Source organism: Papio anubis, chromosome 7, assembly GCF_008728515.1.
Source record: "Papio anubis isolate 15944 chromosome 7, Panubis1.0, whole genome shotgun sequence".
Classification (NCBI taxonomy): Eukaryota; Metazoa; Chordata; class Mammalia; order Primates; family Cercopithecidae; genus Papio; species Papio anubis.
Window position 1 is genome coordinate 117,178,113 of NC_044982.1, and position 18,180 is coordinate 117,196,292.

Here is an 18,180-nt window from a genome sequence, read left to right on the forward strand (position 1 = left end):
GAGGCAACTGTTTCACCAAATGGCACAGGTCAATACAGGGACCCAAGAAATATGATAAGATAACTACCAGATAAAAATATGCAAAAGAATAAAACTCACTGGTAGAAGTAAATTCAGAATCAAATTTAGAACCAGTAGAGGCAATTTCACTTTCAAACTCAGAATATATAATTAATGTAATGGTGGCATATAGTCTTTTAAATATCTAGTATGAAGGTTATAACTCAAAATGGTCAGTGATGTCTATAGCTCAATTAGATGTTGAGTAACACATGATTTTAAAAAGATGTAAATTAAGGCAGCAAGTTATAAATTGTGGAGGGATGGGGATAAAAGTCTAGCGTATTTGTATGCAAAGTTATCATCTGTTTAAAATAGTCCATTATAAATATAAGATTTTAAAATGTAAGCCCCATAGTAACCTGAAAGAACAAAACGACAGCAGATACATAAATAAGAAAGAGAAAAGAATTAAAGCTTAACACTCCAGAAAACCACCAAAGCAGACAGATAAATAGTAAGAGAGGAAGAAAGGTAAAAATATATATATACACAAAACAACTAGAATACAATTAAACAAAATGGCAGGAGTAAGTCCTCACCTATCAATAATGACCTTGAATGTAAATGCATTAAATTCTCCAATTAAAAGATACAGACTAGTGGAATGAATAAATAAACAAGACCCAACTATATGATGCATTCAGGAAAATCACTTTACCTGTAAAGACTCATAGAATGAAAGTGAAGGAATGGGAAATGATATTATACACAAAAGAAACCAAAAGAGAGCGTGAGTAGCTGTAGTTATGTCAGATAAAATAGACTTCAAATCAAAAACTGTAAAATGAGACAAGCAGGCCATTATATAATGATAAAGGGGTCAATTCAACAAGAGGCTATAACAATTGTAAATATATATGCAACCAACACCCAAGCACCCACAAATATGTGGAGGAAATATTATTAACCCTAAAGGGAGAGAGAGATAGCAATACTGTAATTATAGGGGACATCAACACTCCACTTTCAGCAATGGATAGAACAGCCAGACAGAAAATCAGTGAAGAATGATAGTTAAACTGCACTCTAGATAAATGAACCTAACAGACATTTATAAAACATTCTGCCCAGCAGTTGTAGAATACACATTTTTTTCGGAGACCGAGTTTCGCTCTTGTCACCCAGACTGGAGTGCAGTGACATGATCTTGGCTCCCTGCAATCTCCACCTCCCAAGTTCAAGCGATTCTCCTGCCTCAGCCTCCCAAGTAGCTGGGATTACAGGCATGTGTCACCACGCCTGGCTAAGTTTTTGTATTTAGTAGAAATGTGGTTTCACCATGTTGGTCAGGCTGGTCACGAATTCCTGACCTCAGGTGATCCACCCACCTTGGCCTCCCAAAGTGCTGGGATTACAGGCATGAGTCACCATGCCTGGCCAACATTTTTTTCATTAGCACATGAAACTGTCTTCAAGATATATCATGTGTTGGGCCACAAAACAAGTCTCAGTAAGTTAAAAAATTTCAAATTGGGAGCCGGGCGCAGTGGCTCACACCTGTAATCCCAGCACTTTGGGAGGCCGAGGCGGGCAGATCACGAGGTCAGGAGATCGAGACCATCCTGGCTAACACGGTGAAACCCCGTCTCTACTAAAAATACAAAAAAATTAGCCACACGTGGTGGCAGGCGCTTGTATTCCCAGCTACTCAGGAGGCTGAGGCAGGAGAATGGCATGACCCGGGAGGCGGAGCTTGCAGTGAGCCGTGATCACACCACTGGGATCCAGCCTGGATGACAGAGTGAGACTCTGTCTCAAAATAATAACAATAATAATAATAATAATAATAATAAAAGAAATTTCAAATTGGGGAGTATCTTTTGTGACCATAAGGGATTAAACTAGAAATCAGTAATAGAAGGTTTTTTAGAAACTGTATACAAATAGTTTTTGAACAACATGCTTCTGAACTACAAATGAGTCAAAGGAGATACTAAAAAGGAAATTTTGAAAAATTTAAACAAATGAGAATGCAAATGCAATGTACCAAAACCCGTGGTCTACAACAAAAGCAGTTCTAATGGGGAAGTTTATAGCAATAATTGTCTACGTCAGTAAATGAGAAAGATCTCCAGTAAACCACCAATAACACTATTCCTCAAGGAACTAGGAAAAATGAGAACAAAATAAACCTTAAGTTAATAGAAGAAAATAAATGATAAAGCTCATAGCAGAAATAAGTGGAATAGAGACTTAAAAAATACAAAACATTAATTAAGAGTTAGTGTTTTGAAAAGCTAAAAATCGACAAATTTCTAGCTAGACAAAATTTTAAAAGGGGAAGATTCAAATTGAGAGATGTGAAAAGGTGACATTATGACTGATATTACAGAAATATAAGGGATCATAAGAGCCTGTTACTAACAACTATAAGGCAACTATTTGGAAAACCTAGAAGAAATGGGTAAATTCCTAGTCACATACAACCTACCAAAATTGAATCATGAAAAAATAGAAAATCTGACGAAACTGGTAACGACTATGAGTTCAAATCAGTAATAAAGTTTCCCATCAAAGAAAAGTCTAGTACCTGACAGCTTCACTGCTCAGTTCTACCAAACATTTGAAGAAGAGTGAATCTCAGTCCTTTTAAAATTATTTCAGAAAAATGGAGAGGAGAGAATTCTTCCAAACTTGTTTTCAAGCACTTGATAAGAAAACCAGACAAGAACACAACAAAAAAGGAAATTATAGGACAGTGTCTCTGATTGAACATGGATGCATAAATCCTCATGGAATTAAGAAACCAAATTCAAAAGCACATTAAAAAGATAATTTATCATGACTAAATGGGATTCATCCCAGGGATGCAAGAATGGTTTAACATATGCAAATCAATTAATGTGATACATTACATTAACAGAATTAAGGGAAAAATTATACAGTTATTTCAATAGAAACAGATAAAGCATCTGACAATTCAACACTCATTCATGATAAAAACTCTCATGATATAGACAGAACGAATGTACCTCAACACAGTAAAGACCACACAACAGACTCACAGAGAACATACTAAACAAGGAAAAATGGAAAGCTTTTCTTCTGTGATCCAGAATAAGACAAGGATTCCCACTTTCACCACTTTCTCTATTCAACATAATACTGGAAGTCCTAGCCAGAGCAAGTAAGCAAGAGAAAGAAATAAAGGGCATACAAATTGGAAAGGAGGAAGACACTAACTTAATTATCTAATGTTAAATACATTAGTAATTATGAATTATATAGTGCTTGATATTTATACATATTTGTTCCCCAGGAATTAAAAACTGGCTACTTAATGAATGCTAATTAGAATTAAAATGTCATATTGTTTTTAAATAAAAAGTTTCTTTTAACCATAACAAGAACAAAAAGACAAACTCATAGCAGTATATAGTAGAGTTATGGTTCCCAAAGGTTTGGGGTGTAGAAGTGGGATGGGAAAGCAACAACACTGGTCAAAGGATAATGTTTCAGGTAGACAGGTTCTAGTGATCTTTTGCGTAGCAGGTTGAATATGGTTCATAATAATGTATTATATATTTCAAAGTTGCTGTACAAGTAAATTTCAGGTGATCTCACCACAAAGAAATAAGTATGTGAGATATTTTATTTAGCCTGATTTAATCACTACTCAATGTATGCATGTATCATAGTATCACATTGTGCCCCATAAATATATAAAATTATTATTTGTCATTTTAAAAAAGATGAAAAACCAAAAATATACAGTGACCTAAAGTAGATTAAAGATTGCCAGACGCCAGGTGCGGTGGCTGACGTCTGTAATCCCAGCACTTTGGGAGGCCAAGGTGGGCGGATTTGCCTGAGCTCAGGAGTTCAAGACCAGCCTGGGCAACACGGTGAAACCCCGTCTCTACTAAAAATACAGAAAATTAGCTGGGCATGGTGGCGAGTGCCTGTAGTCCCAACTACTCAGGAGGCTGAGTTGCTTGAACCCGGGAAACGGAGGTTGCAGTGACCAAGTTTGCGCCACTGCACTACAGCCTGGGCGACAGAGTGAGACCCCACTCTCAAAAAACAAAAAGATTTCCAGGAAGCAGCATGCAGTGTTTAGGGAAAAGAGAGGAGTTGCAAAGTGGGAGAAGGAACCAAGAAAGCATTAGGGGCTATAGATATGTTCATTATCTTGATTGTGGTGATGGCGTCATAGCTATATAAATATGTCATAATTTGTATACATTAAATACGTGCAGCTTATTTTGTTTCAGTAAAGCTATTGGAAAAAAGATCATTGAGGGAAAGAAATTTAGACTCATACTAACTTTTTGACCTTTTTACTTATTGAATATATATGTTTTAAACTTCTTACTACTTTTAATTCATTTTAACTTTTTATTTAAAATATCTTCTGTTTACACAGTCTATGCTAGATAAGATATATCCCTATCCTGAGGAATTTTTTGAGTGTGTGGTAGGAGACCAAATATCCTCAACTCACTAATTTCATCCCAGACTAAGTTCTCTATTTAAGAAGTAGGGATGAGTTAGGTAGGGATGGAGTGTGGATGGGTGGAAGTAGTGAGTGGAAGGGATGACATCTAGGTTGGGTTTTGCAGGATAAGTCAAAACAATCTGAGATCCTTGTTATTACAGGGAGCCTTTCCATCAAACCTGTTGACAGGAGCCACAGTCAGCACTTAGTTTGTACAACTTTGTCTCTGAGATGACACACTGCTGTTCACTTTTGGATAACAAGTTAGCCTAGTTTGAATGAGACAAGCATCCACTTGAAATGCAGAGGCTGTTTTCATGAGCTCAAGTTCATCCTTCCACAAGATGATAGCTCTGTTTTGGTAGTACTTTCCCATTTTTCTTGTTGAATTTATTCCCTCATAACTTGAAACTGTCACTTGTATTAGATCTACTTTTCTAACATCACCTATTTTTTTAATTACATTCTTTTTTTTTTTTTTTTTTTTTTTTTTTTTTTGAGACGGAGTCTCGCTCTGCCACCCAGGCTGGAGTGCAGTGGCCGGATCTCAGCTCACTGCAAGCTCCGTTAATTACATTCTTTTAGTGACAGCTGCATAGCCCAGTTGTACATTTGTACTTTGATATCTTCCTTGTCTCAAAATTCATGCTCAAAGTAATTTTACTGTGTCGCTCCCCTAGTACATTTTTACAGTCACTTAGGCTCAAATCTTGAATTTATTATTTTTTTGAGACAAAGTCTCACTCTGTCACCTAGGCTGGAGTGGCACAATCTTGGCTGACTGCCACCTCTGCCTCTTGGGTTCAAGCAGTTCTTGTGCCCCAGCCACCCAAGTAGCTGGGATTACAGGCATGCACCACCATGCCCGGCTGGTTTTTTTTTTTGTTTGTTTGTTTGTTTGTTTGTTTTTTTACTAGAAACAGTTTTGCCATATTGACCTCACTGGTCTCCAACTCCGGGCCTCAAGTGATCTGCTTGCCTCGGCCTTCCAAAGTGCTGGGATTACAGGTGCGAGCCACTGTGCCCAGCCTTGAAGTTAATTTTATTACCCATTTTAGTCCTTTTTAATAACATGAGAAATACCTTAGTTTGTTTGGGCTGCTATGATAAAATGTTTTAGATTGGTTAATTTATAAACGAAAGAAATATATTACAGCGCAAGAGGCAGGGAAGTTCAAAATCAAGTTTTCAGAGTTGATGCCTAGTGATGGTCCATTCCTCATGGAATGATACCTTCTATGTGTTTTAACATGGCAGCTCTTTTGGGCCTCTTCTATCAAGGTACTAATACCACTACCCAGCTACTTCCCAAGGGCCCCTCTCCTTTGCCTCCTAGTACTATCACACCAGGATTAGGTTTCAATATATGAATTTTGGGAGACTCAAGCATTTAGACTATAATCAAGCAATATCTTATTAATCTTTTTGTCTACAGCACCTTGCACAGCAAGTGTAGATAATTGTTGAAAAAAATAATAAACTGGTTAACTAAGCTTAATAAACTCAACCATAATGATGGAATTAAGAAAGGAAAGAAGTAGACAAGGAACTGAAGCCCTAAGAAAGGAAATAACTCTGTATCCCTTTACCTCTAGATTTATGGTCATATTTTATCTTTTTTCATAAACCTTATGCACGATCGAATTATTTTTTAATGTCCCAATAGCCTGAACTTGAATGCAATGTATCCCTAGCACTTACAACAGAGCCTGACCTGTAGTAATGACTCTGAACATTTGTTGATTGACCAGGTTATTGTTAGGTATATGGGAAAAAGTCTTATCTCCACTTGATAGGGAAAGTATTGCTCAAAGTTCGTTAGTTGCTAGCTTTTTTTTTTTTTTTGAGATGGATTTTCATTCTGTCACCCTGGCTGGAGTGCAGTAGTGCGATCTCAGCTCCCTTCAACCTCTGCCTCCCAGGTTCAAGCGATTCTCCTGTCTCAGCCTCCCAAGTAGCTGGGATTACAGTCACCATGCCTGGCTAATTTTTGTATTTTTAGTAGAGATGGTGTTTCGCCATGTTGGCCAGGCTGGTCCCAAACTCCTGACCTCACGTGATCCACTGTCCTCGGCCTCCTCACGCCTGGGATTACAGGCGTGAGCCACCACACCTGGCCAGTTACTAGGTATTTAATTCATTCAAACTAATATTTATTGAATCCTACTCTGAACCAGACACTATTTTAGAAATTGAGGGTACAGGGATGAACGGTACAGTCAGAATTCTCTGGGAGGTTATCTTTTATTTATTTTTTATTTTTTGAGACAGTGTCTCGCTCTGTCACCCAGGCTGGAGTGCAGTGGCGCAATCCCGGTTCACTGCAGCCTCTGGCCCTGAGCTCAAGCAATCCTCCCATATCTCCACCTCCCGAATAGCTAGGACCGCAGGCACTCGCCACCACCTGGCTAATTTTTCTACTTTAAGTAGGGAAGAGACCTTGCCATGTTGCCCAGGCTGGTCTGCAACTCCTGAGCTCAGGTGATCTGCCTGCCTTGACTGTGCTGGGATTACAGGCCTGAACCACAGTGCCTGGCACTCCAGGAGGTTATTTTTTAGAGAAGAAGAAGACAATATACAAATTAACAAATAAATGAAAAAATAATTTAGATGATATTATATGCAGTGTTGAAAATTAAGTGACATGTAATTGACATAGAAGTGGGCTATTTTTTTTCAGTATTTAAGCAAGAACTTTCTGAGAAAGTTACATTTAAAGTACAAATTCAGTGCCAAGTAGAACCAAGTCTTGTGAAGGCCTGGCAACAGAGCATTCCAAGCAAATGAAAAAAATTGGAATGACTCTGAGGCAGAAATGAATGTCATGTTTGGTTTTACAAACTTTTACAATGTACCTGACAGCAAAGATTTTTTAGTAGTTATTTTATTTTACATAGTCCCTCTGGTGTTTTTTTCATAGTGAAAAACAATTTAAACTCAAACTTTATTTCCAAGGTCTTTTTCTCAGTAGTATCTTAAAAGTGGAAGTGGGGAAATTATTTTAGGCTTCAATGCTAATTTGTTTTTACATAAGGGTAACCTGTGAATTCTTCTAATTGATTCTTGACTAGTATGAAAAATTATTTTTCATGAGTATACATACAGTGAAGTTGTGATAATTCAAAAGTGCTAATAAAAGTAAAACAAAACTGTGTAATATTTAGCACAAATACCCTTTTTACATGTATGTTGTTTTACATGGCTTTTTTTTTTTTTTTGATCAATAGTGTTTGCAAATATTTTCCCATGTCAGGAAATATAGGTTTACAGTAACTTTATGAGCTGCAGAGTATTCAGTTGTGTAAATGAAGCATACTTTATATAAATAATTCTATATAATTGTGTATCTATAATTTTTCACTATTTTTGAAGTATATTATTATAAAAAACATAGATCTTTTTTGATAACTCCTTAGAATAAATATCTAGATTTGAAATTTCTCATTAGGAAAGTTATAATAATTTACATTCCTAAGAACAGTGGGTATATAGTGTATGTTTCCCCACCACCTCATGAATACTGACTCTTGTCAGTCTTTCTTGTATTTGCCAAACTGATGCAGAAAACCTTTTTTAAAAGAAATGACATTTTCCTTCAATACAGGTGAGATTGAATGGATTGTGATTTTGTTACTTGCCATCTGTACTTTGAGAATTGCCTCATCAGATCATCTGCCCTTTTTTTTATTGTGATATCTATTTAAGAATTTTTACAAGTTTTTTTTACATACAGATAATAAACCTTTTCATTTGTAGGAAATAACATTTCCTTAATTCAGGTTGTTTACATGTGTGTTGTACTTCTTTCAATTTGCATGGTTTTGTTTTTTTAATGTTTGTATTGTCAAAATAAATACCTTTAGACTTGAAAATTTGTCATGTTTTTAACACAATCTTGTGTTTCTCATACATTGACTTTATACTACTTTTTAAATGACATATAGTTTACATCTGTATAGATACATTCTTTCCATTTACAAACTCACTACCATAAATATTGTGTGGTTTAACTATCTTTGTATACTTTAGTTGCTTCATGTCTAACTCCTATTTTCCTAATTTATAGTATAGTACATCATGATGAGGCTTAATAGGGACTATGCTTTGTTTTTTTGTTTTGTTTTGTTTTTTTGTTTTTTTGACGGAGTCTTTCATTGTCGCTCTGGCTGGTGTGCAGTAGTGCGATCTTGGTTCGCTGCCACCTCTGCCTCCCGGGTTCAAGCAGTTCTCCTGCCTCAGCCTCCCGAGTAACTGGGACTACAGACACACGCCACCATGCCTGCCTAATTTTTCTATTTTTAGTAGAGATGGGGTTTCACTATGTTAGGCTGGTCTCGAACTCCTGACCTCGTGATCCGCCCACCTCAGTCTCCCAAAGTGCTGGGTTTGCAAGCATGAGACACCGTGCCCAGCCTATGCTTTGTTTTTGTGTATGTCCCTGGCACACCGACTGTCGCCCTGGTATTTAGTTGTTGTCTCTGTGAGTCAGGATTCAGTTTGAGATAACAATAATTACAGTAGATATTTTTAAGTAGAAAGGGAATTAAGTAGGCACTTACAAAATCATTAGAAGTCACAGGTTAAAATAACATTTGCAGGAATGTCGCTAGATGTAATTAGAAAGCTAGGAAATCAGGAAGCTGTCAGTGCAGCTGCTACTTGCAGGTATATACTGCCTGTGGTGTAATTTAGCCATCTGGCAGAAACTACTACAACTATTTGCTCCAGAGCTAAGCTGCATTTAGTATAGTTGTGATGACAACACAAATGTTCTGCACTCTGCCTCTGAGCATTCACAAAACTAGTGTCTGGAGGCTGGAACTACAGAAAAAAGGTACATAAAGTATGTGCATTTTTGCTAGCAGAAGCAGAACTAGTAGCCAGAGCCTCTTCCTCAGTTACACCTTCCCAGTTTCACATGTGGGCCTTTTACTGGTAAACTTAAACGATATCCAGAACTCTAGATGCAAGAGAGTTTGTGAAGTGTACTTTTATTTTTAGAGAATAGAATGAATGTTGGATATCAGTCTTTCATATTCATCACAGTCATTTAAGATGGGAAATGATCATATAGATAGGAACTGATGAAAACTGGCTGAGAATTTTGGCTTATTGTTAGATTAATTTATGTGAGCAATTTATTTTTTCTCTTCTTTCAGCACTTGCTAGAAGTAAATTCTTTAAAGCACCTGACAAGACTGACACTACAAGATCGCATTACCAAGTCTCTTCTTCATTTACACAAGAAGAAAAAACCTCCCAGCATCAGTGCCCAGTTTCAGGTTATTTCCTGTTTTGCTTAAAACAAATAAGAATCTGTATCTTTCAGATTGTCGTTGAAAGGTTAAAGTGATCTGCAGGGTACTCGAATAGGATTTTAATTTATGTGACTAAAAAGCCATATATTACTGATCATTTGGGAAAGAAGAACCAAAGATGAAAAAAAAAAAGTCAGATGCCTTTGTTTTTCATCCACATATGTCTGGATAATGGCTATCTGAATATTTGTTATTTTCAGTGTGAGGAAAAAGCAGAAAATTGATGTTATAAACAAATCTGCCTTTAAACCCTGCTGCTTAGATAATGTCACTGTTAGCATAATGATGTATGTTTTTTTTTCCCTGCTTAAACCTCATGCTGCTACCATTGATAGTTAGCTAAATGAGGCTGAAGGGCTTTTTTCTGTGTATTTATTTTACTTTTGTCTACATAGAAATCCAGTTCTTGTTTGCAGGGCTTTTAGGAATAAATATGATAATAGTTAACCAAATTTCTTCCAGAATAATTGTTTTCAGATTCCTTTTTAAATTGCCTCTTCCATTCTTCTCAAATCATCTATCTCCTAAGATCTTTTCATTTGGTAGATATTTATGAAAATAAGCAAAATATCTGGTAGATAACAATGCTTTGCATAATTTTACTCTATTTCATGTTTATATCACAGAACAATGCTCACTGTTGAATAAAAATTTCCTTATTCGTGATAGATGTATCTGTATATGTTAACACTTTTTAAAATGCTTCTTTTACAGCTAGGATGTTTGAACATAAATTATCTACTAATGTATCATTGTGTGATTTATAGGCACAGTTCTTCAAATTGTGGGCTAGAAATGTCATTTTATTTTAGGTAATTCTCACCATAGGCCTAAAGGAAAATTTGAATCTGTGAAGGCTGTTTGGTCACATGCTTTCTCTTTAAAAAAAAAAAAAAAAGAAAAAAAGCAAGATCAAGGAGCCGTATAACTCATATGTGCAAATAAGCTTAAAGGAAAGGGAATTGAGTATAATGAAATCACTGCCATGAATTTTAAAAATCCTTCTTAATAATCATATGGGTTAATGGCATTTGGTCGGGAGGAATGAGAAGATAGTGCTTAGGGACGTCTGTCTTTACCTTGCTGCTGTCCTCACAATCCAGACTTTGTAGATTAGAAATGCAAAGATTAATGGGTTATAGAAAAAAAATCATGTTGAGTGATATGTTTATTAATATACAACATAAATATGAGTCATAAGCAGACTTAATACAATGGTTAGTTTATTAGCATATTTCTCCCTGATTAGCAAATCCACATGGGAAGCCAAATTCTGATCAAAAGGTAATTTGGTGAGCTCAGTGTCTGAAAAGGGAACATTAATCTCACGATTATGAAAGGTAGAATTATTAAGCTGTTAAGTGTCCTTTGTTTTGTTACCTTGGATCTTTTACAGATGCCATGTATACCGAAATCATTCTTTAATTTGAAGAATACCATATAGCTAGTACAATAAAAACTTAGTTATAATCACAATCCTATTGTGTCTTTTAAAATCCTTCCAAATTTATATATTCTTAATTTATATTCATGAATTATATTTAATTTTTAGAAAAAGTCCTCTTTAATATTTCTAATAGACCATTAAGTTATTTAAAAAGTAATGAGTTAATTTTTGATTATTTGGAAAATATAGATGAGCAAAAACAAGTGAAAGTCATCTACCATCCATAGATAATGACCAATGTATAGTATGTTTTCCAGGCCCTTTGCCAAAAATTTACACATATGCATTTTCTAATAGGTGTTGTCTAAGTTTTTTTCCAATTGTTCTAGGATAATTACTATTATATTTATTATAAAGGTGAGGAAACCAAGTAGCAGATGAGGAAATTGCAGGTGATCAAAATGGATGGCACCCAGCCGTCTTTGACTCTGTGCCCTTCCTTGAATGCTTATTTTCATGAAAATGATATCATAGAACTCACAAAGGATTAACTGATACAGAAATTGCCCTTCTGCTATAAACAATCAGAAATTGGACAAAAGATATTATGAGTCAGATATTTTCAGATATTAGACAGTAAGCATTACGGGGTTCCAATCTGTGAGAATAGGGGAAATAAATGAGGAAAGCCCCAGATTAACACCTAAAGATAATTTGCTACAGCTCAGGAAGAAGAAACCCAAACAAATGCCAGTGGTCTTGCTAACTGAAGAGATGGAGATAGAAAGGTAGAGGCAACTAGAATTTGTGAGGCAGAGTAAAGAGGAGAAGGACATTGTATGAAGGGAAAGAGCTAGACTGCTGAGGGGTCTCCTTGAGTCTCTGTGACTGACTACTGATCTCTGCATATGTGGGTTAAAATTCCATGAGATTGGGGAAAGAATGATTATTCTAATCACCTGAATCCTGTAGACCTAACAATTTCTGGTATTTATACAGGATTAGAGGAGTAGTTTTGTTCTCATCAGCCAGAGTGAAACGACCTTTTATTACATGAGGCATTAGGTAGAATCCTCAGAAAGACATTGTTTTAGCAATGGGACCAACATAGTCCTAATGTAAAGACTGCTCTGGCCCTGCTCTCACAAAACTAAAAATCAAGTTTTGAAAGAATCAGACTGATCCTAAGTAACTTAACTACATGTTAAGAAGAATGTTTGTCACTCTTTAAAGGAATACAACAAAATCCAACAATGTAAAACACACTGTCTAACATCCAATGAGAAATTACAAGGCAGAGAAAGAGTCAGGAGAAAAATAACCCATAACAAGGTGGGGAAAAAGTCAGTATTTAGAGACAGACTTTAAAATGATGAAGACGATGTAAATAGTAGGTAAGAATGTCAAATTAGCTATAATGTATCTTTTAAATATGCCCAAAGATATAACAAAAAATATGAATATGATGAGAACAAAATAGATTCTTTATTTTGGAAGATGATGACAGAGTCTCTGGATACTTCCTCAGGAGATAAGAGTTGTTCTGTCCTCTCCTTTCTTTCACTGCCTGTTGGAACCAATAAGGGCCATTTGTATTATGAAAAAGAAAAAAATGAAGATATGAAAAAGACTAAAATGAAACTTTTAGAGATTAAATATGTAATATTTGACAATAAAAAATAAACTGGATTAACATCTGTTAGTTCAGAAGTAGTAAATTTGAAGTCATAGTTTGTTAAAGCCCAGAGAAAGCAACAAAGATGTAAAAAAACGAAAATAGGCCGGGCGCGGTGGCTCAAGCCTGTAATCCCAGCACTTTGGGAGGCCGAGGCGGGTGGATCACGAGGTCAGGAGATCAAGACTATCCTGGCTAACATGGTGAAACCCCGTCTCTACTAAAAATACAAAAAACTAGCCGGGCGTGGTGGCGGGCGCCTGTAGTCTCAGGTACTTGGGAGGCTGAGGCGGGAGAATGGCATGAACCCGGGAGGCGGAGCTTGCAGTGAGCTGAGATCACGCCACTGCACTCCAGCCTGGGAGCACAGCGAGACTCCGTCTCAAAAAATAATAAATAAATAAATAAATAAACGAAAATAGCAATAACTTATGAAGCAATATGATGCAGTCTAACATAGGTGTAATTGGAATCTCAGGAGAGGAAAGGGAGAAGGACACAGAAAAACATATTTGAAGAAATAATGACCAAAATATTTTCTGATTTGATGGGGAAAAAAAAAAAAACTGCAGAGATCAAAGAATCTCAGTAAACCACAATCAGAGCAAACAAAAACACACCAAGGCACATTATATCAAATTGCTAAAACCAGTTAAAAAGAGAGCATCTTAAACTTAGCCAGAGGGAGAAAAGAGACATTTTGTGTAACAAAGTGAAGATCATCAGAAACTATCAAAGCCATGAGACAAGAGAGTGATATCTTTAAAAGACCAAAAAGAGAAGAAAAGTCACCCTAGAATTCTATGCGTGGTGAAAGGTTAAGTAGAGACATTTTCAGACCAAAAAAGCTGAGATAATTTATTACCAGCAGATCTATAATATCAGAAATGTTAAATATGAAAGAAAAATGATGGGAAAACCACATGGAAATTTGAGTTTACACAAAACATGAATAGTGCCAGAATGATAGAAATGTAGGCTAATATTTTAAAAACACATTTTCTTGGACAGACGTGGTGGCTCAAACCTGTAATCCCAGCACTTTGGGAGGCTGAGGTGGGCGGATCACCCAAGGTCAGGAGTTCAAGACCAGCCTGGCCAACATGGTGAAACCCCGTCTGTACTAAAAATACAAAAATTAGCTGGGCTTGGTGGTGTGTACCTGTAAGCCCAGCTACTCAGGAGACTGGGACATGAAAATCTCTTGAACTCGGGAGGTGGAGGTTGCAGTGAGCTGAGATTGCACCACTGCACTCCAGTCTAGGCAACAGAGCAAGACTCTGTCTCAAGAAAGAAAGAAAGAAAAAAAAAATCCTTTTCTCTTTTTAAAATAATTGGCTATAGAAAACAAAAATAATAGTATATTGTGGGGTAGAAATAAAATGTATAATAAAAGTATCCCAAAACACGTAAAGTGGTACTAAGTGGAAATATACTGTTGTTAAGCTTTTACACTATACAGAACATGGTATAGTGTTATTTGAAGGTAGACTGTGATCAAGGTGCAAATCCTAGAATAATCCTTTTAAAAAGAGTTAACAGTTAGTAAGGTGGTAGCAGAACTAAAATGGAACCATAAAATATACTCGATAAAAAAAGGAAAAAGAAAATTCAGACTGATAAATAGAAATAGGTAACAATGTGGTAGACTGTAATGTATATTTTCTGTATTATTTCAGCCTTTTGGTAAATTACCACCTTCACTATACTCTAAAACATTCACTCTTGAGAGTTTGTCTTCTGCAGGCTAATGTTAGATTTTAATGGGTCAGTCCCTTTGACCACCAAACTTTCAAAGTAGGTAAAGCCTTAAGTTATGACTGGGATGATATAACTTGATCATAAAGCAAAGAACTGTGCAGTGTTTATACATGGACCTGTATGTCAAAGTCTGGTCACTTCATAGCACTATGTCTCTACTTAGTAGTTTTTTAAAAGAAGTTGTGTGGCTTTCTCCTAATATAATCGGTCATACACGTTGTTGCTTGTTATAGCTACTAAAACTTACTGATAAAGCTGCTGCTCCTCTCCATACTCAGCTGCCTAGGGATCCACAGGTTGCTAGGAAATATATCTGCCATTGTATCAACAGTCAACATACTCTTTGCTTCAAGTAGGGGAAACTAAATTTTTCTCTTCCTAGGAGTCTTTCTAACTGTGGGTATAAGGAAGATGTAGAATACATTAAGCTTGTTTTTTTGTAAAAGTGTGAATTCCCTTGGAAAAGGCTGATTGGTTTGAAGAAATTAACCAGCTTTTAATTTATAGCTCTAAGAATTTAGTCATTAGTCAAATTAAACCCAAGCTGATATTCTCTGGACATATATGTGTATATTAAGTTTTCTTTTTTTTTTTTTTCTTTTCTTTTTTTTTTTTTTTTTTTTTTGAGACGGAGTCTCGCTCTGTCGCCCGGGCTGGAGTGCAGTGGCCGGATCTCAGCTCACTGCAAGCTCCGCCTCCCGGGTTTACGCCATTCTCCTGCCTCAGCCTCCCAAGTAACTGGGACTACAGGCGCCCGCCATCTCGCCCGGCTAGTTTTTTGTATTTTTTAGTAGAGACGGGGTTTCACCGTGTTTGCCAGGATGGTCTCGATCTTCTGACCTCGTGATCCACCCGTCTCGGCCTCCCAAAGTGCTGGGATTACAGGCTTGAGCCACCGCGCCCGGCCCTTAAGTTTTCTAGAATAGCTACATATTACTTTTATAATAAGAGGAAAAGCCATCTAAAAAAGATTATATTTTTTTAAAAGATAGTTTATAGCAGCAGGAAGCAGATTGGTAGTTCCCTGGGGCTGTGACTCAAGTGGTTATTGACTGCAGATGGGCAGAAAGGAGCTTTTTGGGGGTGATAGAGGAGTTCTGAAACTGGACTGTAGTGATAGTGGCATAACTGTGTAAATTTACTAAAACTCATTGATTTGTGAACTACAATGTATATATTTTAATAGTATGTAGATTTTATTTCAATAAAACTGTTTAAACCAAAAAAGTCACCATTAAAAGAAGAAAAAGAGCAAGACTAAAAATGGACTCATATATGTAGTATATGAAGAACTATTAAAAGGAAGAAAACCTAATAGACAAATGGACAAAAGTCTCAAATAGGCAGTTTATAAAAGATGATATCCAGAAGGCCAATACACCTATGTAAAACCTGTTCAATATTATGATTCATGAGGGAAATGCCAATTAATACCACAAAGCAATGCTGTTACATACTCGCCAACATGGCTGAAATAAACTGATTATACAACATGTTGGCAAGATTGGGGAGCGTTCAGAACTCCTATATGGTACTGTTGAAATGTAGATTGATACAAGCATATTGGAAAACAGTTAATGGCCAGGCGCGGTGGCTCACACCTGTAATCCCAGCACTTTGGGAGGCCGAGGCGGGCGGATCACGAGGTCTGGAGATCGAGACCATCCTGGCTTACACGGTGAAACCCCGTCTCTACTAAAAATGCAAAAAATTAGCCGGGCATGGCGGCAGGCGCCTGTAGTCCCAGCTACTCAGGAGGCTGAGGCAGGAGAATGGCGTGAACCTGGGAGGCGGAGCTTGCAGTGAGCCGAGATCGTGCCCCTGTACTCCAGCCTGGGCGACTGAGCGAGACTCCATCAAAAAAAAAAAAAAAAAAAATTAAAAGACAAGTATGTTCATAGCAAAATTTTTCATAATAAGCTGGAAACAACAAAATACTCATCTCTTAATGGATAGTTTAATGGTAGTAATGCCAAATAATGGATCACTAATATACAGCCCTGAAAATTTACAGAAGGCCGGGCGCGGTGGCTCAAGCCTGTAATCCCAGCACTTTCGGAGGCCGAGACGGGCGGATCACGAGGTCAGGAGATCGAGACCGTCCTGGCGAACACGGTGAAACCCCGTCTCTACTAAAAAATACAAAAAACACTAGCCGGGCGAGGTGGCGGGCGCCTGTGGTCCCAGCTACTCGGGAGGCTGAGGCAGGAGAATGGCGTGAACCCGGGAGGCGGAGCTTGCAGTGAGCCGAGAGCGCGCCACTGCACTCCAGCCCGGGCGACAGAGCGAGACTCCGTCTCAAAAAAAAAAAAAAAAAATTTACAGAATATAATTGTATGCAACAAATACAAAATAGTACATGGTTTATTTTTCCATTCATATGAACTTTAATAGTAGGTTAAACTAACTTATCATCTTAAAAGTAAGAATAATAATTACCCTTGGTTGGGGTGTGGAAATATGAGTACATAGTTTATGTACAGTGACCTTGCTAAATTAAATGGGATGAGGCACAAAGGGCTTCTGAGATTCTGATTTTATACATATATACACACACACACACACACATATGTTTAATTTGGGCTCTAGTTACAAGAACATCTTTTGTAAAAAGTCATAATCTACACTTATGATTTTAATATTTTATGTGTATTATTATTGTCATTATTTTGAGACAGCGTCTCATAAAATGTTGCCCAGGCTGTACTCCGACTTCTGGGCTTAAGCTATCCTCCCTCCTCAGCTTCACAAGTAGCTGTGGCTACAGGCATGTGACACTGTGCCAAGCCCTATGTGTATTATACTACAATAGCATTTGCAAGAATAATGAACACTGAAAAGTTTAAAAATTTGTATGCTGATGTAATAAATTTCACAACAGTAACAGAGGTCTATATATAGTTCTAAGACTTCTTTGTTTTACTTGAACTTGTGAAATGTCGACTCCTAAGTAGACTGTGACAAGTTAGGTTTGTATATTGTAATCCCTAGAGCAGCTACTAAAATGCAGTACAAAGATAGCTGAAAATTAGATAAATTAATATGGAATATTAAGTATATTGAACAGAGGGGAGGGGCACCTCACCAAAGAAAGTACACAGATGGCAAATAAGCATATGAAAAGATGTTCCACATTATATGTTACTAGGGAATTGCAAATTAAAACAAAAATGAGATACCACAGCACAGCTATTGGAATGGCAAAAGTCCAAAGCAATGAGAACACCAAATGCTGGTGAGAATGTGGAGCAACAGGAACACTCATTCATTGCTTGTGGGAATGCCAAATGGTGCAGCCACTTTGGAAAACAGTTTGACAGTTTCTTATAAAACTGTATTTTTACCATATGATCCAGCAGTAACAACTTCTTGGTATTTACCTAAATGGACTGAAAACTTATGTCCACACAATAACCTGTACATGGATATTCATAGCAGCCTTATTCATAATTGGTAAAACTTGGAAACAGTCAAGACGTCCTTCAGTAGGTGAATGGATTAACAAACTATGGTACATTCAGACAATGGAGTATTATTC

General features: G+C 36.9%; 1 protein-coding gene across 12 annotated transcripts in view; it reads left to right on the top strand.

Moving 5' to 3' along the window:
- MYO9A (myosin IXA) overlaps positions 1–18,180 on the top strand; it is a 301,131-nt gene that overhangs the window by 187,596 nt on the left and 95,355 nt on the right. For all 12 annotated transcript variants that reach the window (XM_031669215.1, XM_021941798.1, XM_031669218.1 and 9 more), the window contains one exon: positions 9,661–9,783. In XM_031669215.1, coding sequence (XP_031525075.1) covers positions 9,661–9,783 — 123 coding nt within the window. The remainder of the gene's footprint in view (positions 1–9,660; positions 9,784–18,180) is intronic.